The sequence below is a fragment of the Salvelinus namaycush genome, chromosome 21 (genome assembly GCF_016432855.1).
Source record: "Salvelinus namaycush isolate Seneca chromosome 21, SaNama_1.0, whole genome shotgun sequence".
Lineage (NCBI taxonomy): Eukaryota > Metazoa > Chordata > Actinopteri > Salmoniformes > Salmonidae > Salvelinus > Salvelinus namaycush.
Genome location: NC_052327.1, coordinates 56,025,222 through 56,042,520, shown reverse-complemented (window position 1 = coordinate 56,042,520; position 17,299 = coordinate 56,025,222). Strand labels below are relative to the sequence as shown.

At 42.4% G+C, this 17,299-nt stretch overlaps 1 protein-coding gene across 2 annotated transcripts in view; it reads left to right on the top strand.

The window, feature by feature from the left end:
* cd81b (CD81 molecule b) overlaps nt 1–15,941 on the top strand; it is a 33,409-nt gene extending 17,468 nt beyond the window's left edge. The window contains exons 3-8 of one of the 2 annotated variants that reach the window (XM_039017943.1): nt 9,541–9,638; nt 12,437–12,511; nt 12,604–12,717; nt 14,773–14,874; nt 15,253–15,336; nt 15,547–15,940. In XM_039017943.1, coding sequence (XP_038873871.1) covers nt 9,541–9,638; nt 12,437–12,511; nt 12,604–12,717; nt 14,773–14,874; nt 15,253–15,336; nt 15,547–15,612 — 539 coding nt within the window. In that variant the 3' untranslated portion in view covers nt 15,613–15,940. Of the gene's footprint in view, nt 1–9,540; nt 9,639–12,436; nt 12,512–12,603; nt 12,718–14,772; nt 14,875–15,252; nt 15,337–15,546 lie in introns of both variants that reach the window. The other variant, XM_039017941.1, reaches the window with a different exon arrangement.
* The last annotated feature ends 1,358 nt before the right edge of the window (nt 15,942–17,299 follow it).

Genomic DNA, 17,299 nt, shown 5'->3' with positions numbered 1-17,299 from the left:
AGTTACCCTGCTACACTCTGACTGGTGTGAGTTAGTTACCCTGCTACACACTGACTGGTGTGAGTTAGTTACCCTGCAGGGAAATGCAGAGGTCGTCATGGTTGTTCACGGGTTGCTGTGAAGGAAGTCAGGTCAGTCGATCTACTAACTGAGCTACAGAGGACCATGTTCTACTATCTGAACTACAGAGGACCATGTTCTACTATCTGAACTACAGAGGACCATGTTCTACTAACTGAACTACAGAGGACCATGTTCTACTATCTGAACTACAGAGGACCATGTTCTACTAACTGAACTACAGAGGACCATGTTCTACTAACTGAACTACAGAGGACCATGTTCTACTAACTGAACTACAGAGGACCATGTTCTACTAACTGAACTACAGAGGACCATGTTCTACTAACTACAGAGAACCATTTTCTACTAACTGAACTACAGAGAACCATGTTCTACAAACTGAGCTACAGAGGACCATGTTCTACTAACTGAGCTACAGAGGACCATGTTCTACAAACTGAGCTACAGAGGACCATGTTCTACTAAACTTTCAGTTTCCTCGGGAACGAGAATTGGTATATTTTAGTTTGTGGGGAGAGGGGAGGGGGGGGGGTCCTTGGCTGGGTCCATGTCGCTGTCAGTGTGTGTGTGTGTGTGTATGTGTGCGTGTGTATGTGTGTAACGTGTGCGTGTGTATGTGTGTAACGTGTGTGTGTGTGTGTGTGTGTGTGTGTGTGTGTGTGTGTGTGTGTGTGTGTGTGTGTGTGTGTGTGTGTGTGTGTGTGTGTGTGTGTGTGTGTGTGTGTGTGTGTGTGTGTGTGTGTGCGCTACCTCCTCCTCCCTCTCAGTCCGGATGGATCTGGGAAGTCATCCTGTCCCAGTAACAGGATGTTACAGGATGTTACAGGATGTTACAGGATGCCCTCTTCTTCTCACATGTCATATCGCCGGACAGGGAAGCCGTATGGGGTTATCATATTGACTTATCATACTGCCACCTGGTGGTGATTCACACATAAACCAAGATTCATTCCAATGTGCTTTTAGAGCAGCATGCTAGACTGTCGACAATGCAGGAATTTCCCCGACTTTAGTCACTGTCACTAACCAGCTACCGTAACCTGGATACTCAGCCTTGCACCTTAGAGGCTGCTGCCCTATGTACATAGACATGGACTCACTGGTCACTTTAATAATGGAACACTGGCCACTTTAATAATGGAACACTGGTCACTTTAATAATGGAACACTGGTCACTTTAATAATGGAACACTGGTCACTTTAATAATGGAACACTGGCCACTTTAATAATGGAACACTGGTCACTTTAATAATGGAACACTAGTCACTTTAATAATGGAACACTGGTCACTTTAATAATGGAACACTGGTCACTTTAATAATAGAACACTGGTCACTTTAATAATGGAACACTGGTCACTTTAATAATGGAACACTGGTCACTTTAATAATGGAACACTGGCCACTTTAATAATGGAACACTGGTCACTTTAATAATGGAACACTGGTCACTTTAATAATGGAACACTGGTCACTTTAATAATGGAACACTGGCCACTTTAATAATGGAACACTGGTCACTTTAATAATGGAACACTGGTCACTTTAATAATGGAACACTGGCCACTTTAATAATGGAACACTGGTCACTTTAATAATGGAACACTAGTCACTTTAATAATGGAACACTGGTCACTTTAATAATGGAACACTGGTCACTTTAATAATGGAACACTGGCCACTTTAATAATGGAACACTGGTCACTTTAATAATGGAACACTAGTCACTTTAATAATGGAACACTAGTCACTTTAATAATGGAACACTGGCCACTTTAATAATGGAACACTGGTCACTTTAATAATGGAACACTGGTCACTTTAATAATGGAACACTGGTCACTTTAATAATGGAACACTGGTCACTTTAATAATGGAACACTGGTCACTTTAATAATGGAACACTGGTCACTTTAATAATGGAACACTGGTCACTTTAATAATGGAACACTGGTCACTTTAATAATGGAACACTGGTCACTTTAATAATGGAACACTGGTCACTTTAATAATGGAACGCTGGTCACTTTAATAATGGAACGCTGGTCACTTTAATAATGGAACGCTGGTCACTTTAATAATCGAACACTGGTCACTTTAATAATGGAACACTGGTCCCTTTAATAATGGAACACTAGTCACTTTAATAATGGAACACTGGTCACTTTAATAATGGAACACTGGTCACTTTAATAATGGAACACTGGTCACTTTAATAATGGAACACTGGTCACTTTAATAATGTTTACATACTGTTTTATCCACTTTATATGTAAGTACTGTATTCTAGTCAAGGCTATCCTATTTAACTATTGCTGTACATATACTATTCTATCCATGTATTCTACATATATACTACATATTCTATCTACATACTGTCCATAATATCTATGCATCACATCACACATATACAGTGCCTTCGGAAAGTTTTCAGACCCCTTCACTTTTCCCCATTTTGTTACGTTACAGCCTTATTCTAAAATGAATTAAATAACAAAAATCCTCAGCAATCTACACATAATACCCCATAATGACAAAGGGAAAACAGTTTTGAAGGTAAAAATACCTTATTCACATAAGTATTCAGACCCTTTGCTATGAGACTCTAAATTGTGCTCAGGTGCATCCTGTTTCTATTGATCATCCTTGAGATGTTTCTACAACTTGGATTGGAGTCCACCTGTGGTAAATTCAATTGATTGGAGATGATTTGGAAAGGCACACACCTGTCTATATAAGGCACCACAGTTGACAATGCATGTCAGAGCAAAAACCAAGCCAGGAGGTCGAAGGAATTGTCTTTAGAGCTCCGAGACAGGATTATGTCGAGGTACAGATCTGGGGAAGGGTACCAAAAAATGTCTGCAGCATTGAAGGTCGCCAAGAACACAGTGGCATCATTCTTAAATGGAAGAAGTTTGGAACCACAAAGACTCTTCCTAGAGCTGGCCCGCCTGGCCAAACTGAGCAAATGGAGGAGAAGTGCCTTGATCAGGGAGGTGACCAAGAACCCGATGGTCACTGTGACAGAGCTCTAGAGTCCCTCTGTGGAGATGGGAGAACCAGCGGCAGGGACTGGGAGACTAGTCAGGATCGAGGGAAAGATGAGCGGAGCAAAGTACAGAGAGATCCTTGTTGAAAACCTACCCCAGAGCGCTTCGGACCTCAGACTGGGACAAAGGTTCACCTTCCAACAGGACAACGACCCTAAGCACACAGCCAAGACAACGCATGAGTGGCTTCGGGACAAGTCTCTGAATGTCCTTGAGTGGCCCAGCCAGAGCCAGGTCTTTAATCCGATCATACATCTCTGGAGAGACCTGAAAATAGCTGTGCATCGACGCTCCCCATCCAACCTGACAGAGCTTGAGAGGATCTGCAGAGAAGAATGTGAGAAACTCCCCAAATACAGGTGTGCCAAGCCCCAAATACAGGTATGCCAAGAAGACTCAAGGCTGTAATCGCTGCCAAAAGGAGCTTCAACAAAGTACTGAGTAAAGTGTCTGTATACTTATGTAAATGGGATATTAGATTTTTATTTTATGAAGTAGCAAACATTTCTGAACCAGTTTTTGCGTCGTCATTATGGGGTATTGTGTGTAGATTGATGAGGGGGGAAAACAATTTAATCCATTTTAGAATAAGACTGTAATGTAACAAAACGTGGAAAAAGTCAAGGAGTCTGAATACTTTGCGAAGGCACTGTGTAGTTTATAAACTCAGCAAAAAAATAAACGTCCTCTCACTGTCAACTGCATTTATTGTCAGCAAACTTAACATGTGTAAATATTTGTATGAACATAACAAGATTCAACAACTGAGACATAAACTGAACAAGTTCCACAGACATGTGACTAACAGAAATTGAATAATGTGTCCCTGAACAAAGTGGGGGTTAAAATCAAAAGTAACAGTCAGTATCTGGTGTGGCCACCAGCTGCATTAAGTACTGCAGTGCATCTCCTCATGGACTGCACCAGATTTGCCAGTTATTGCTGTGAGATGTTACCCCACTCTTCCACCAAGGCACCTGCAAGTTCCTGGACATTTCTGGGGGGTGTCACGCTGCTGACTTTTGCCCGTTGCCTGCAGCAAAAGCCTCTATCCCGTCCTCTGGCTAGGCAGAGTACTTTAGGATTTTAGTTACTTCGGTGTAACAAGGGCCTAGCCGTGCGGCCCTACCAACCCTTCTATTTATTCGTACTGGCCCTTCGCGTGAGTTGGTTTTTTTCCTTCATTCACGTTGTCACTCCCTTATTTTCCGGTCTGGGGTGAGGCCTTGGATAGATGAGTACTTTATTACTTTATGTTTATAGATTCCTCCTATACTCCCTTAACTCGTCTCTTCCTCTCTTGTATACCAATACCTAATAACTAAACTTCTGTTAGTTATTATGCTCGTCAGCTAGTAGTCACTTGGAAACTAGTATTGTTATATGTTTGACTTTTCCAAAGATATATTATTGTCCACACAATGAAATATTCTTTAGTGCTATCCCTTTAACCTATAACCAGGGTCACTTTCCGTTCAGTGAGAGTGTCAAAGGCGTTCGCTCTCCGGGTAGGTTCCCTGGCCTAGTTGTCAAAGTTTCAAGCATTTATTTAAGTCACTCTGTTTTTTGTCTTACACACGATATTACAGTTAAATGGTTATACAGTCCTAATACATCAATAATGCTCAATCAATCCTTAATGCGTTATGCTATGCCAAATAGTATTGCAAATATAATCAGCTTAAACACTTCATATAACTCTTAAAATAAAGCAAATAACAATATATTTACCTTACTGCTCTATTCCCTTGGTCCTTCCCGAAACTGGTGTCTATAAGAGTGATATTGGCAGCCTCTGCTGTGTATAATATTTTAATCTCTTATTGTCTCCCAATTTCTTAAGGATACACTTTTCACTGCCTACTGCTTAGATACTGACCCCTTTTTAGTGACTCTTGGCTCTCTACGAGGCTTACTTATTTCTGGGCTTTTTCAATCCTTCAAATTGAAGTTGTCTCTGGTACTCCCAAGAATAGCGCTTGTTGCTCTCTAGGGGATTGCTCTCCTACACAACTGCTTCCTTTTAATGGAGCGACTTTTCCAGAATACAACACAACTCTCAAGATATACCAGTCAATATAATGCTTGTGCCTTAAGGTCAAAGTAGTCAATACAAGCAGAGTATAGTGAAGAGTAATTTACCTTGTCTGATGATTCTCTATGCTGTCCAAATCATATGTGTCGAGGATCATGCCCTAGGCACTGACCTCTCCTTCTTTAATACCTCTCTTTAGACACTCAGTTCGGGGGAAGACACTTGGAAGTGCAATCAATTTGTCACATCGTGCCACTACTACTTCTCTTGTAGCATGCTCAAAAATTTTCGGTGGGACTCAATGTTAAGTCTTTCAGCACTGATGCCCATACATCTTCTTCCGCTGGGGCGTCAGTTTGGTCGAGCGGTTCATACCAGTCTCCCTCAGCCTTCATGCTGATTGGTTCTTGTTTTATGTCTAGCTCTTTTTGAACCTGTTCATTTGTCTCCTCATACCACTCTCCCTCAGTCTTCATGCTGATTGGTTCTTGTTTTATGTCTAGCTCATTTTGAACCTGTTCATTTGTCTCCTCATACCAGTCTCCCTCAGTCTTCATGCTGATTGGTTCTTGTTTTATGTCTAGCTCATTTTGAACCTGTTCATTTGTCTCCTCATACCAGTCTCCCTCAGCCTTCATGCTGATTGGTTCTTGTTTTATGTCTAGCTCTTTTTGAACCTGTTCATTTGTCTCCTCATACCAGTCTCCCTCAGTCTTCATGTCGAGGGGTTCTTGTTTTATGTCTAGCTCATTTTGAACCTGTTCATTTGTCTCCTCATACCAGTCTCTTTTAGGTCTTGTTCATTTGGCTCCCTCTGCTGGTTGATCTCCGTCGTGGCAGTCATTCCCCAGTCTATAATTGGTCCTAGGGCCCACGGGAGTAGCTCTGGATCTGGCCTGATTTCTAGGGGAGGGGTCTGATTTCTTTTACTTTTCGTTACAGGGGAATGGCCCTAGCCCCTACCCTTCGATCCAACAGGTCCCAGACGTGCTAAATGGGATTGAGATCCGGGCTCTTCGCTGGCCATGGCAGAACACTGACATTCCTGTCTTGCAGGAAATCACGCACAGAACAAGCAGTATGGCTGGTGGCATTGTCATGCTGGAGAGTCATGTCAGGATGAGCCTGCAGGAAGGGTACCACATGAGGGAGGAGGATGTCTTCCCTGTAACGCACAGCGTTGAGATTGCCTGCAATGACGACAAGCTCAGTCCGATGATGCTGTGACACACCGCCCCAGACCATGACAGACCCTCCACCTCCAAATCGATCCCGCTCCAGAGTACAGGCCTCGGTGTAACGCTCATTCCTTTGACGATAAACGCGAATCCGACCATCACCCCTGGTGAGACAAAACCGTGACTCGTCAGTGAAGAGCACTTTTTGACAGTCCTGTCTGGTCCAGCGACAGTGGGTTTGTGCCCATAGGCGACGTTGTTGCCAGTGATGTCTGGTAAGGACCTGCCTTACAACAGGCCTACAAGCCCTCAGTCCAGCCTCTCTCAGCCTATTGCGGACAGTCTGAGCCCTGATGGAGGCATTACGCGCTCCTGGTGTAACTCGGGCAGTTGTTGTTGCCATCCTGTACCTGTCCCGCAGGTGTGATGTTCGGATGTACCGTTCCTGTGCAGGTGTTGTTACACGTGGTCTGCCACTACGAGGATGATCAGCTGTCCGTCCTGTCTCCCTGTAGCGCTGTCTTAGGCGTCTCACAGTACGGACATTGCAATTTATTGCCCTGGCCACATCTGCAGTCCTCATGCCTCCTTGCAGCATGCCTAAGGCACGTTCACGCAGATGAGCAGGGAACCTGGGCATCTTTCTTTTGGTGTTTTTCAGAGTCAGTAGAAAGGCCTCTTTAGTGTCCTAAGTTTTCATAACTGTGACCTTAATTGCCTACCGTCTGTAAGCTTTTAGTGTCTTAACGACCGTTCCACAGGTGCATATTAATTAATTGTTTATGATTCAATGAACAGTGTTTAAACCCTTTACAATGAAGATTTGTGAGGTTATTTGGATTTTACAAATTATCTTTGAAAGACAGGGTCCTGAAAAAGGGACGTTTCTGAGTTTATATATTATATATACAGTTGAAGTCGGAAGTTTACATACATCTTAGCCAAATACATTTATACCTCAATTTTTCACAATTTCTGACATTTAATACTCGTAAAAAATTCCCTGTCTTAGGTCAGTTAGGATCACCACTTTATTTTAAGAAGGTGAAATGTCAGAATAATAGTAGAGAGAATTATTTATTTCAGCTTTTATTTCTTTCATCACATTCCCAGTGGGTCAGAAGTTTACATACACTCAATTAGTATTTGGTAGCATTGCCTTTAAATTGTTTAACTTGGGTTAAACGTTTAGGGTAGCCTTCCACAAGCTTCCCACAACAAGTTGGGTGAATTTTGGCCCATTCCTCCTGACAGAGCTGGTGTAACTGAGTCAGGTTTGTAGGCCTCCTTGCTCGCACACTCTTTTTCAGTTCTGGCCACAAATTTTCTACAGGATTGAGATCAGGGCTTTGTGATGGCCACTCCAATACCTTGACTTTGTTTTCCTTAATCCATTTTGCCACAACTTTGGAAGTATGCTTGGGGTCATTGTCCATTTGGAAAACCCATTTGCGACCAAGCTTTAACTTCCTGACTGATGTCTTCAGATGTTGCTTCAATATATCCACATAATTTTCCTGCCTCATGATGCCATCTATTTTGTGAAGTGCACCAGTCCCTCCTGCAGTAAAGCACCCCCACAACATGATGCTGCCACCCCCATGCTTCATGGTTGGGATGGTGTTCTTTGGCTTGCAAGCCGCCCCCTTTTTCCTCCAAACATAATGATGGTCATTATGGCCAAACAGTTTGATTTTTGTTTCATCAGACCAGAGGACATTTCTCCAAAAAGTACGATCTTTGTCCCCATGTGCAGTTGCAAACCGTAGTCTGGCTTTTTGTATGGCATTTTTGGAGCAGTGGCTTCTTCCTTGCTGCGCGGCCTTTCAGGTTATGTCGATATAGGACTCGTTTTACTGTGGATATAGATACTTTTGTACCCGTTTCCTCCAGCATCTTCACAAGGTCCTTTGCTGTTGTTCTGAGACTGATTCGCACCTTTCGCACCATAGTACGTACATCTCTAAGAGACAGAATGCGTCTCCTTCCTGAGCGGTGTAACGACTGCGTGGTCCCATGGTGTTTATATTTGCGTACTATTGTTTGGACAGATGAACGTGGTACCTTCAGGCATTTGGAAATTGCTCACAAGGATGAACCAGACTTGTGGAGGTCTACAATGTTTTTTTTTTAGGTCTTGGCTGATTTCTTTTGATTTTCCCATGATGTCAAGCAAAGAGCCACTGAGTTTGATAGTAGGCCTTGAAGTACATCCACAGGTACACTTCATATTGACTCAAATGATGTCAATTTGCCTATCAGAAACTTCTAAAGCCATGACATAATTTTCTGGAATTTTCCAAGCTGTTTAAAGGCACAGTCAACATAGTGTATGTACACTTCTGACCCACTGGAATTGTGTTACAGTGAATTATAAGTGAAATAATCTGTCTGTAAACAATTGTTGGAAAAATTAACCGACTTGCCAAAACTATGGTTTGTTAACAAGAAATTTGTGCGGTGGTTGAAAAACGAGTTTTAATGACTCCAACCTAAGTGTATGTAAACTTCCGACTTCAACTGGACCTTATATATATATATACTCTGACATTGCTCATCCTAATATTATTATATTTCTTAATTACGTTCTTTTACTTTAGATGTGTGTGTATTGTTGTGAATTGTTAGATATTACTGCACTGTTGGAGCTAGAAACACAAGCATTTCGCTACAACCGCAATACCATCTGCTAAACACAGTATGTGTCTGCGACCAATACCATCTGCTAAACACAGTATGTGTCTGCGACCAATACCATCTGCTAAACACAGTATGTGTCTGCGACCAATACCATCTGCTAAACACAGTATGTGTCTGCGACCAATACCATCTGCTAAACACAGTATGTGTCTGCGACCAATACCATCTGCTAAACACAGTATGTGTCTGCGACCAATACCATCTGCTAAACACAGTATGTGTCTGCGACCAATACCATCTGCCTTGATTAGATTATATATTTTTTTATCAGGTTTTTGCTTGGCGGACCTTATTTGTTTCTTGACATTTGTCAATAACATTCATGAATCGAATTGTTTATGTCAAATTGTTTTGTATTGTATGTGTAACCCTGAATGTCCTAAAAAGAAAATGGCAAAATGACGGCAGGGCAAGTAGATGAATGAAAGTAGGGAATTTCAGCTTTTTTTCACTGTGGGACCAATGGAACTGTGTCTTTTTTTCCGTCTAGGCGTGTACATCCTGATTGCTGTGGGAGCTGTGATGATGATTGTAGGGTTCCTTGGTTGCTATGGCGCCATCCAGGAATCTCAGTGCCTCCTTGGAACGGTGAGTGAGTGACCACTAGAGGGCAGCAGGACAACATGTCTTTCAGGGCACGCCGCTCAACATTGGACTGTAGCACGGCCCCTACGGCGCTCTCTCTCAGGAATAGAATATATATCTTTTATTATCTATTGGTTAGAACAGAAATGTGTTTTTTCTGCATTAATTAACACATCCAGATATACATACACGTTGAGAGGCACAGGGTCAGCCACAGTGCAGCGTCCCTGGATGGACAGCAATATTAACAGACCTCTAAACATGGGAGAGTAGCACAGCCCTACAGCTCTCTCTCTCTCTCTCTCTCTCTCTCTCTCTCTCTGTCTCTCTCTGTCTCTCTCTCTCTCTCTCTCTCTCTCTCTCTCTCTGTCTCTCTCTGTCTCTCTCTCTCTCTCTCTCTCTCTCTCTCTCTCTCTCTCTCTCTCTCTCTCTCTCTCTCTCTCTCTCTCAAATTCAAATTCAAATTTCAAATTCAAGCTGCTTTATTGGCATGAAAAACATTGTGTCAATATTGCCAAAGCAACAATGTATACAATATACATTGTAATACAATTAAAACAATGACAAATAATAATATAGAATGGCAGTAAATAATAATACAAAATTAAATATAAAAATAGTAACAATAAAATGGTAACAGTCAATAATCGAATGTAATGTAATAAAAAAATGAAACTATAACTAACTTATAACTAAATAACGGTCATCTTCACCATTACATCGGTACTACAACTACTATCATCATTACCACTACTACCACCACCACCATCATTAAACTGCTATCATTACCATTACCACCCATACCATTACTACTTGGAATGATAAACAACAATAATAATAGTAATAACAATAACAGTAATAACAATAATAGTCATAATAAGTAAGTTACTGCTTACTATGCAGATGTTATTATTCAGTGTCTCTCAGGCTATGGCAGGCAAATACATATTTGGCTGCAAGAGGAGCCATTGCTCCTTCGCCCATGAGTATTTTTAGTTTTTCCTCTGGGTTTAATAAGTTAAAATTTGGAATAAATGTAGACATTTCGGTGAATAATGAATCTCTTGGTGAGGAATATTTATCACAGTAAAGGAGAAAGTGCATCTCTGTTCCTACCTCCCCTGTCGTGCAGTGACCACATACACGCTCCTCTTTGGGTAGCCATGTCTTTTTATGTCTGCCGGTTTCTATTGCCAATTGGTGGTCACTCAGCCTGTACTTGGTAAGAATCTGTCTCTGCTTCGTATCTCTGACAGAGTAGAGATATTCAGCCAATTCATATTCTCTGTTTAGGGTCAGATAGCATATATGAGTATGAGTCCTTTGATTGGTTCATGATTTTGTTTATTGGAATTCTTTCTTTTGAAGCAGTGCTGTTGTCAGCTTGGTTGGTGAGGTCCAACACCAGCTGACTGAGAGGGCTCGTTTCTGGGCTCAGCTCTTGGGTTTGAAGTGCTTTAAATTGCAGACTCGAATTTGGACTTGAATTTAGATGTAGCCAAAATTTTAATGATCTTTTCTGTATTTTCATTATTACTGGAAAGCGGCCCAATTCTGCCCTACATGCATTAGTTGGTGTATTTCTCTGGACTTGTAGGATTTTCCGACAGAATTCTGCATGTAGGGCTTCAATTGGATGTTTGTCCCACATTTTAAAGTCCAGTTTATTGAGTGGCCCCCAAACCTCACTTCCGTAAAGAACTATTGGTAGGATTACAATGTCAAATATTTTGGTCCAAATTCTAATTGGGATGTTGATTTTGAATAATTTCATTTTTATTGCATACAATGCTCTGCGGGCTTTTTCTTTGAGTGCATTCACTGCCCTATTAAAGTTTCCCGATGCAGATATGGTCAGACCAAGGTAGGTGTAATTTGTTTGTGTGTTCAATGATGGTGTTGTTCAGGGTGAATTTATATTTGTGTTTCTGACATCTGTTTTGTTTTTGGAAAATCATGATTTTAGTTTTTGGGAAATTTACTGCCAGGGCCCAATTATGGCAATATTGCTCTAGAATATTAATGTTCTGTTGAAGACCTTCTTTGGTTGGTGATAGAAGTACCAAGTCATCTCTCTCTCTCTCTCTCTCTCTCTCTCAATTCAATTTGCTTTATTGGCATGACGTAACAATGTACATATTGCCAAAGCTTATTTTGGATATTTACAATATAAAAAAAAATGAGAATCAAAATTGTCAACGGGACAACAGTAACAACAATAACCAAGTGTCAAAATAACCATACATTGAACAATAACAATAAGCATACAGTAGAGGACATGTGCAGGTTGATTGGTTTGTCAGACACTGTCCCTCATCTTATGGCAGGCAGCAATGTAGTGCGCTGCCAACCCACAGCTCTCTGCGTCCTCCCCCAACAGGACGGGTAGCCTATCCTCATCAGAGAGGTCTTTGAAACCTTGAATACGGGTTTCAAATTTGGGAAAATGATTGTTTTATATTTGTTTTATATTTTTTACATTTTGTCAGGAAATGCAGCTCCGTCTCAGGTTCTGCTGTTGTGCAGTCGTTGCACAGCCTTTCCTCTACAGGGAGCCAGGTGTTCCTGTGTCTACCCTTCTCAATGGCAAGGCTGTGCTCACTGAGCCTGTACTCTCTCTCTCTCTCTCTCTCTCTCTCTCTCTCTCTCTCTCTCTCTCTCTCTCTTTCTCTCTCTCTGGGACCAATCATTTTTGTGGAAGATCAAGTTTTGGCCTTCAGTAAAGTAAAGCCCTGAGATTACACATATCCCTATTTCAAAAAGCTTGACAAATTAATCTCTCTTTTGTCTTTCTCTTTCAGTTCTTCTTCCTGTTGGTGTGCCTTTTCGCCTGTGAGGTAGCTGCTGGGATCTGGGGATTTAGTAACCGAGACACAGTAAGACACACACGAACACACACACACGCACATGCACGAACACACACACACACATCGACTCTACCAAACTCTGCTATCTCCGTTTGTTCCAGATCTCCAAGGAGATGATCAACTTCTACGATGCGGCCTACATCAAGTCAGTGGACATCGTAGACTCTTCCAGCAAAACAGCTGCTATCAAAGTCCTGGAGGTGTTCCACGAGACGGTAGGTCACCACTCTCACCTCTGGGTCATTTCATCATCATTTCAATCTGTTAAAGTGGTTAATAACAGAGTGTAGCATAATACAGTAATGTGGTTATAAAACACGAGCTATTTCCTGTAGATCCTGAAGATCACACTTGACTGCGTTTACACAGGCAGCCCAATTCTGATATTTTATTCCATTGATTGGGTCTTTTGACCAATCTGATCAGCTCTGGGGGAAAAAAAGAGCTCATCTGAAAAGATCTGATGTGATTGGTTAAAAAAAACAATTTGTGAATAAAAATATATAAAATCAAGTCAAATAAAATAAAATAAAATAAAAACAGGTGTAGACCTTACAATGAAATGCTGACTTACAAGCCCTTAACCAGTTTTAAGAAAAATACCTAAAAAAAACAAGAAATAAAAGTAACAAATAATTATAGAGCGGCAGTAAAATAACAATAGCGAGGCTATATACAAGGGGTACCGGTGCAGAGTCAATGTGCAGGGGCACCGCTGTCGAGGTAATTGAGGTAATACGGTCCCGTGTGGCTCAGTTGGTAGAGCATGGCGCTTGCAACGCCAGGGTTGTGGGTTCATTCCCCACGGGGGGACCAGGATGAATATGTATGAACTTTCCAATTTGTAAGTCGCTCTGGATAAGAGCGTCTGCTAAATGACTAAAATGTAAATGTAATACACACTGTACATGTAGGTAGAGGTAAAGTGACTATCATAATAACAGGTAGCAGCAGTGTAAAAGAGGGTGGGGGGGGGCAATGCAAATAGTCTGGGTAGCCATTTGATTAGCTGTTCAGGAGTCTTATGGCTTGGGAGTAGAAGCTGTTTTGAAGCCTTTTGGTCCTAGACTTGGTGCTCCGGTACCGCTTGCCATGCGGTAGTAGAGAGGACAGTCTTTGACTAGGGTGGCTGGAGTCTTTGACAATTTTCAGGGCCTTCCTCGGGGATTTGATCTTGCAACCTTTCGATTACTAGTCCAACGCTCTAGCCACTAGGCTACGCTGCCGCCCCTCCACTCTAACCACTAGGCTACGCTGCCGCCCCTCCACTCTAACCACTAGGCTACGCTGCCGCCCCTCCACTCTAACCACTAGGCTACGCTGCCGCCCCTCTACTCTAACCACTAGGCTACGCTGCCGCCCCTCCACTCTAACCACTAGGCTACGCTGCCGCCCCTCTACTCTAACCACTAGGCTACGCTGCCGCCCCTCCACTCTAACCACTAGGCTACGCTGCCGCCCCTCCACTCTAACCACTAGGCTACGCTGCCGCCCCTCCACTCTAACCACTAGGCTACGCTGCCGCCCCTCTACTCTAACCACTAGGCTACGCTGCCGCCCCTCCACTCTAACCACTAGGCTACGCTGCCGCCCCGTCACTCTAACCACTAGGCTACGCTGCCGCCCCTCCACTCTAACCACTAGGCTACGCTGCCGCCCCTCCACTCTAACCACTAGGCTACGCTGCCGCCCCTCCACTCTAACCACTAGGCTACGCTGCCGCCCCTCCACTCTAACCACTAGGCTACGCTGCCGCCCCTCTACTCTAACCACTAGGCTACGCTGCCGCCCCTCCACTCTAACCACTAGGCTACGCTGCCGCCCCGTCACTCTAACCACTAGGCTACGCTGCCGCCCCTCCACTCTAACCACTAGGCTACGCTGCCGCCCCTCCACTCTAACCACTAGGCTACGCTGCCGCCCCTCCACTCTAACCACTAGGCTACGCTGCCGCCCCTCCACTCTAACCACTAGGCTACGCTGCCGCCCCTCCACTCTAACCACTAGGCTACGCTGCCGCCCCTCCACTCTAACCACTAGGCTACGCTGCCGCCCCTCCACTCTAACCACTAGGCTACGCTGCCGCCCCTCCACTCTAACCACTAGGCTACGCTGTCGCCCCTTTATAAAATGTTTTCTCCTCAATGCGATCGTTGTACTGTGACGGTTCTGTAGAACTGAGGGACGGCTGGGGGAGAGAAATATCTATCAATCAATCAATCAATCAATCAATGGCATGACTGACCGGTTGTCTCTGCCCGTGTCCTCAGCTGGACTGCTGTGGTAAAGGAGATGACTCCCCCTTATTCAAACAAGTAGCCGGAACTCTGTGTCCCAAGAAGACCCAGAACGATGCCTTGTTGAAACCTCAGGTACCGTTCACACATCGCCTTGTTCCCCGGGGCAATGTCCAATGATTCAGGGGGGTTTGGGTTCAATACGGAACACACATTTAGGTTGAACGTATTCATTTGTGCAACTGACTGGGTATCCCCTTTTACCTTCCCTTTCCAATGTTTTGATATTTGGTGAAAGTAGTTCAAATGGATGTTTTGGAATACTTGGATTTGCAAAACATTTGGCGACCCAAAAAACAGCATTCTCTCCTGGAAGGGAATCCTAATCATTATTACTGTAGATCTCTATGTACTATTTAAATGAATGCTTTACACAGCACATTTATATGACAGGAGGAAAACTAGTGTTTAAGGGTTGGTCCTTATCCCCTCCCTGTGTTCCCCTCCCACTAGAGCTGTCATCTGAAGCTGAAGGACCTGTTCTCTGAGAAGCTCTGCCTGATTGGTCTAGCTGCCCTGGTGGTCGCTGTCATCATGGTGAGCGGTGTTACCATGGAGACGCTCCTGAATTACTTTTCTGTTATATTCTATAATCCACTGCGCTACAGTAAACGATACTTTGGAAGCCTGTGACAGTTACTATCTGCACCGACAGAAAGGTCCTCCTGACCTCTGCTGTCCTGACTGAGTGAGGACCGATGTTGACGTCTTGATAAAGACCTTCCTCTTCTTCTTCTTCCTCTGTAGATCTTTGAGATGATATTCACCATGGTTCTCTGCTGTGCGATCCGCAACGCCACCCCGGTGTACTAGAACCACAGAACCGTAATAGAACCATAGAACGACGGAACCATGGAATCATAGAACCACAGAACCATATTGGAGGGGGAAAGTCCTCTACAGATCAAAGCCAACAAAGGGGATACAAATGTTATGTTATGTTTTGTGTTGTACTTCCTGTTATGTATTATGTTGTAGTTCCTTTTATGTTTTGTGTTGTACTTCCTGTTATGTATTGTGTTGTAGTTCATTTTATGATTTGTGTTGTAGTTCCTGTTATGTTTTGTGTTGTAGTTCATTTTATGATTTGTGTTGTAGTTCCTTTTTTGTGTTGTAGTTCCTTTTATGTTTTGTGTTGTACTTCCTTTTTTGTGTTGTAGTTCCTGTTATGTTTTGTGTTGTACTTCCTTTTTTGTGTTGTAGTTCCTGTTATGTTTTGTGTTGTAGTTCCTGTTATGTTTTATGTTGTAGTTCCTGTTAAGTTTTGTGTTGTAGTTCCTGTTTTGTGTTGTACTTCCTGTTTTGTGTTGTACTTCCTGTTTTGTGTTGTAGTTCCTGTTCATTCTTATTATATTGCAGGATCATGTACATTTTTATATGTACATTTTATAAGTACATTTTTATCAGTATTTTTGAATAGAGACTAGATTTTACAACAGTATTTTTGTTAATTATGTTTGAACAATACTTCTAATATAACAGTTTGAGTCTTTTGATGACCGTTGATTAAATGCCAGGCTTTGACCAGCGGACATTTAGCATCGCTCTAATGCTAAATCTTTTACTAATAGATTTTTTTACTTTGAATCACTTTGTATCTTTTCGTGAAAGACTTCTCCAAGGTTGAAGAGTTCAGTGCTCTTTTTTACTTTTCCCAGGGTCCATAGGGCTCTAGTGAATAGTAGTGCACTACTTTAACCCAGGGTCCATAGGGCTCTAGTGAACAGTAGTGCACTACTTTAACCCAGGGTCCATAGGGCTCTAGTGAACAGTAGTGCACTACTTTAACCCAGGGTCCATAGGGCTCTAGTGAACAGTAGTGCACTACTTTTCCCAGGGTCCATAGGGCTCTAGTGAACAGTAGTGCACTACTTTTCCCAGGGTCCATAGGGCTCTAGTGAACAGTGGTGCACTATATAGAGAATAGGGGGCTACTTGGGACACAACCCTGGATTTCATTAGTGGTTAGGCAACGCTTGAAGTGGAATAAAAAAGGTGCACACAAACTGTTGAAGAAAACGTCATTATTCTATAAGAGGTGAAGGTACTCATATTATTATATAAGAGGTGAAGGTACTCATATTATTCTATAAGAGGTGAAGGTACTCATATTATTCTATAAGAGGTGAAGGTACTCATATTATTCTATAAGAGGTGAAGGTACTCATATTATTATATAAGAGGTGAAGGTACTCATATTATTATATAAGAGGTGAAGGTACTCATATTATTATATAAGAGGTGAAGGTACTCTTATTATTCTATAAGAGGTGAAGGTATTCATATTATTATATAAGAGGTGAAGGTACTCTTATTATTCTATAAGAGGTGAAGGTACTCATATTATTATATAAGAGGTGAAGGTACTCTTATTATTCTATAAGAGGTGAAGGTACTCTTATTATTATATAAGAGGTGAAGGTACTCTTATTATTCTATAAGAGGTGAAGGTACTCTTATTATTATATAACAGGTGAAGGTACTCATATTATTCTATAAG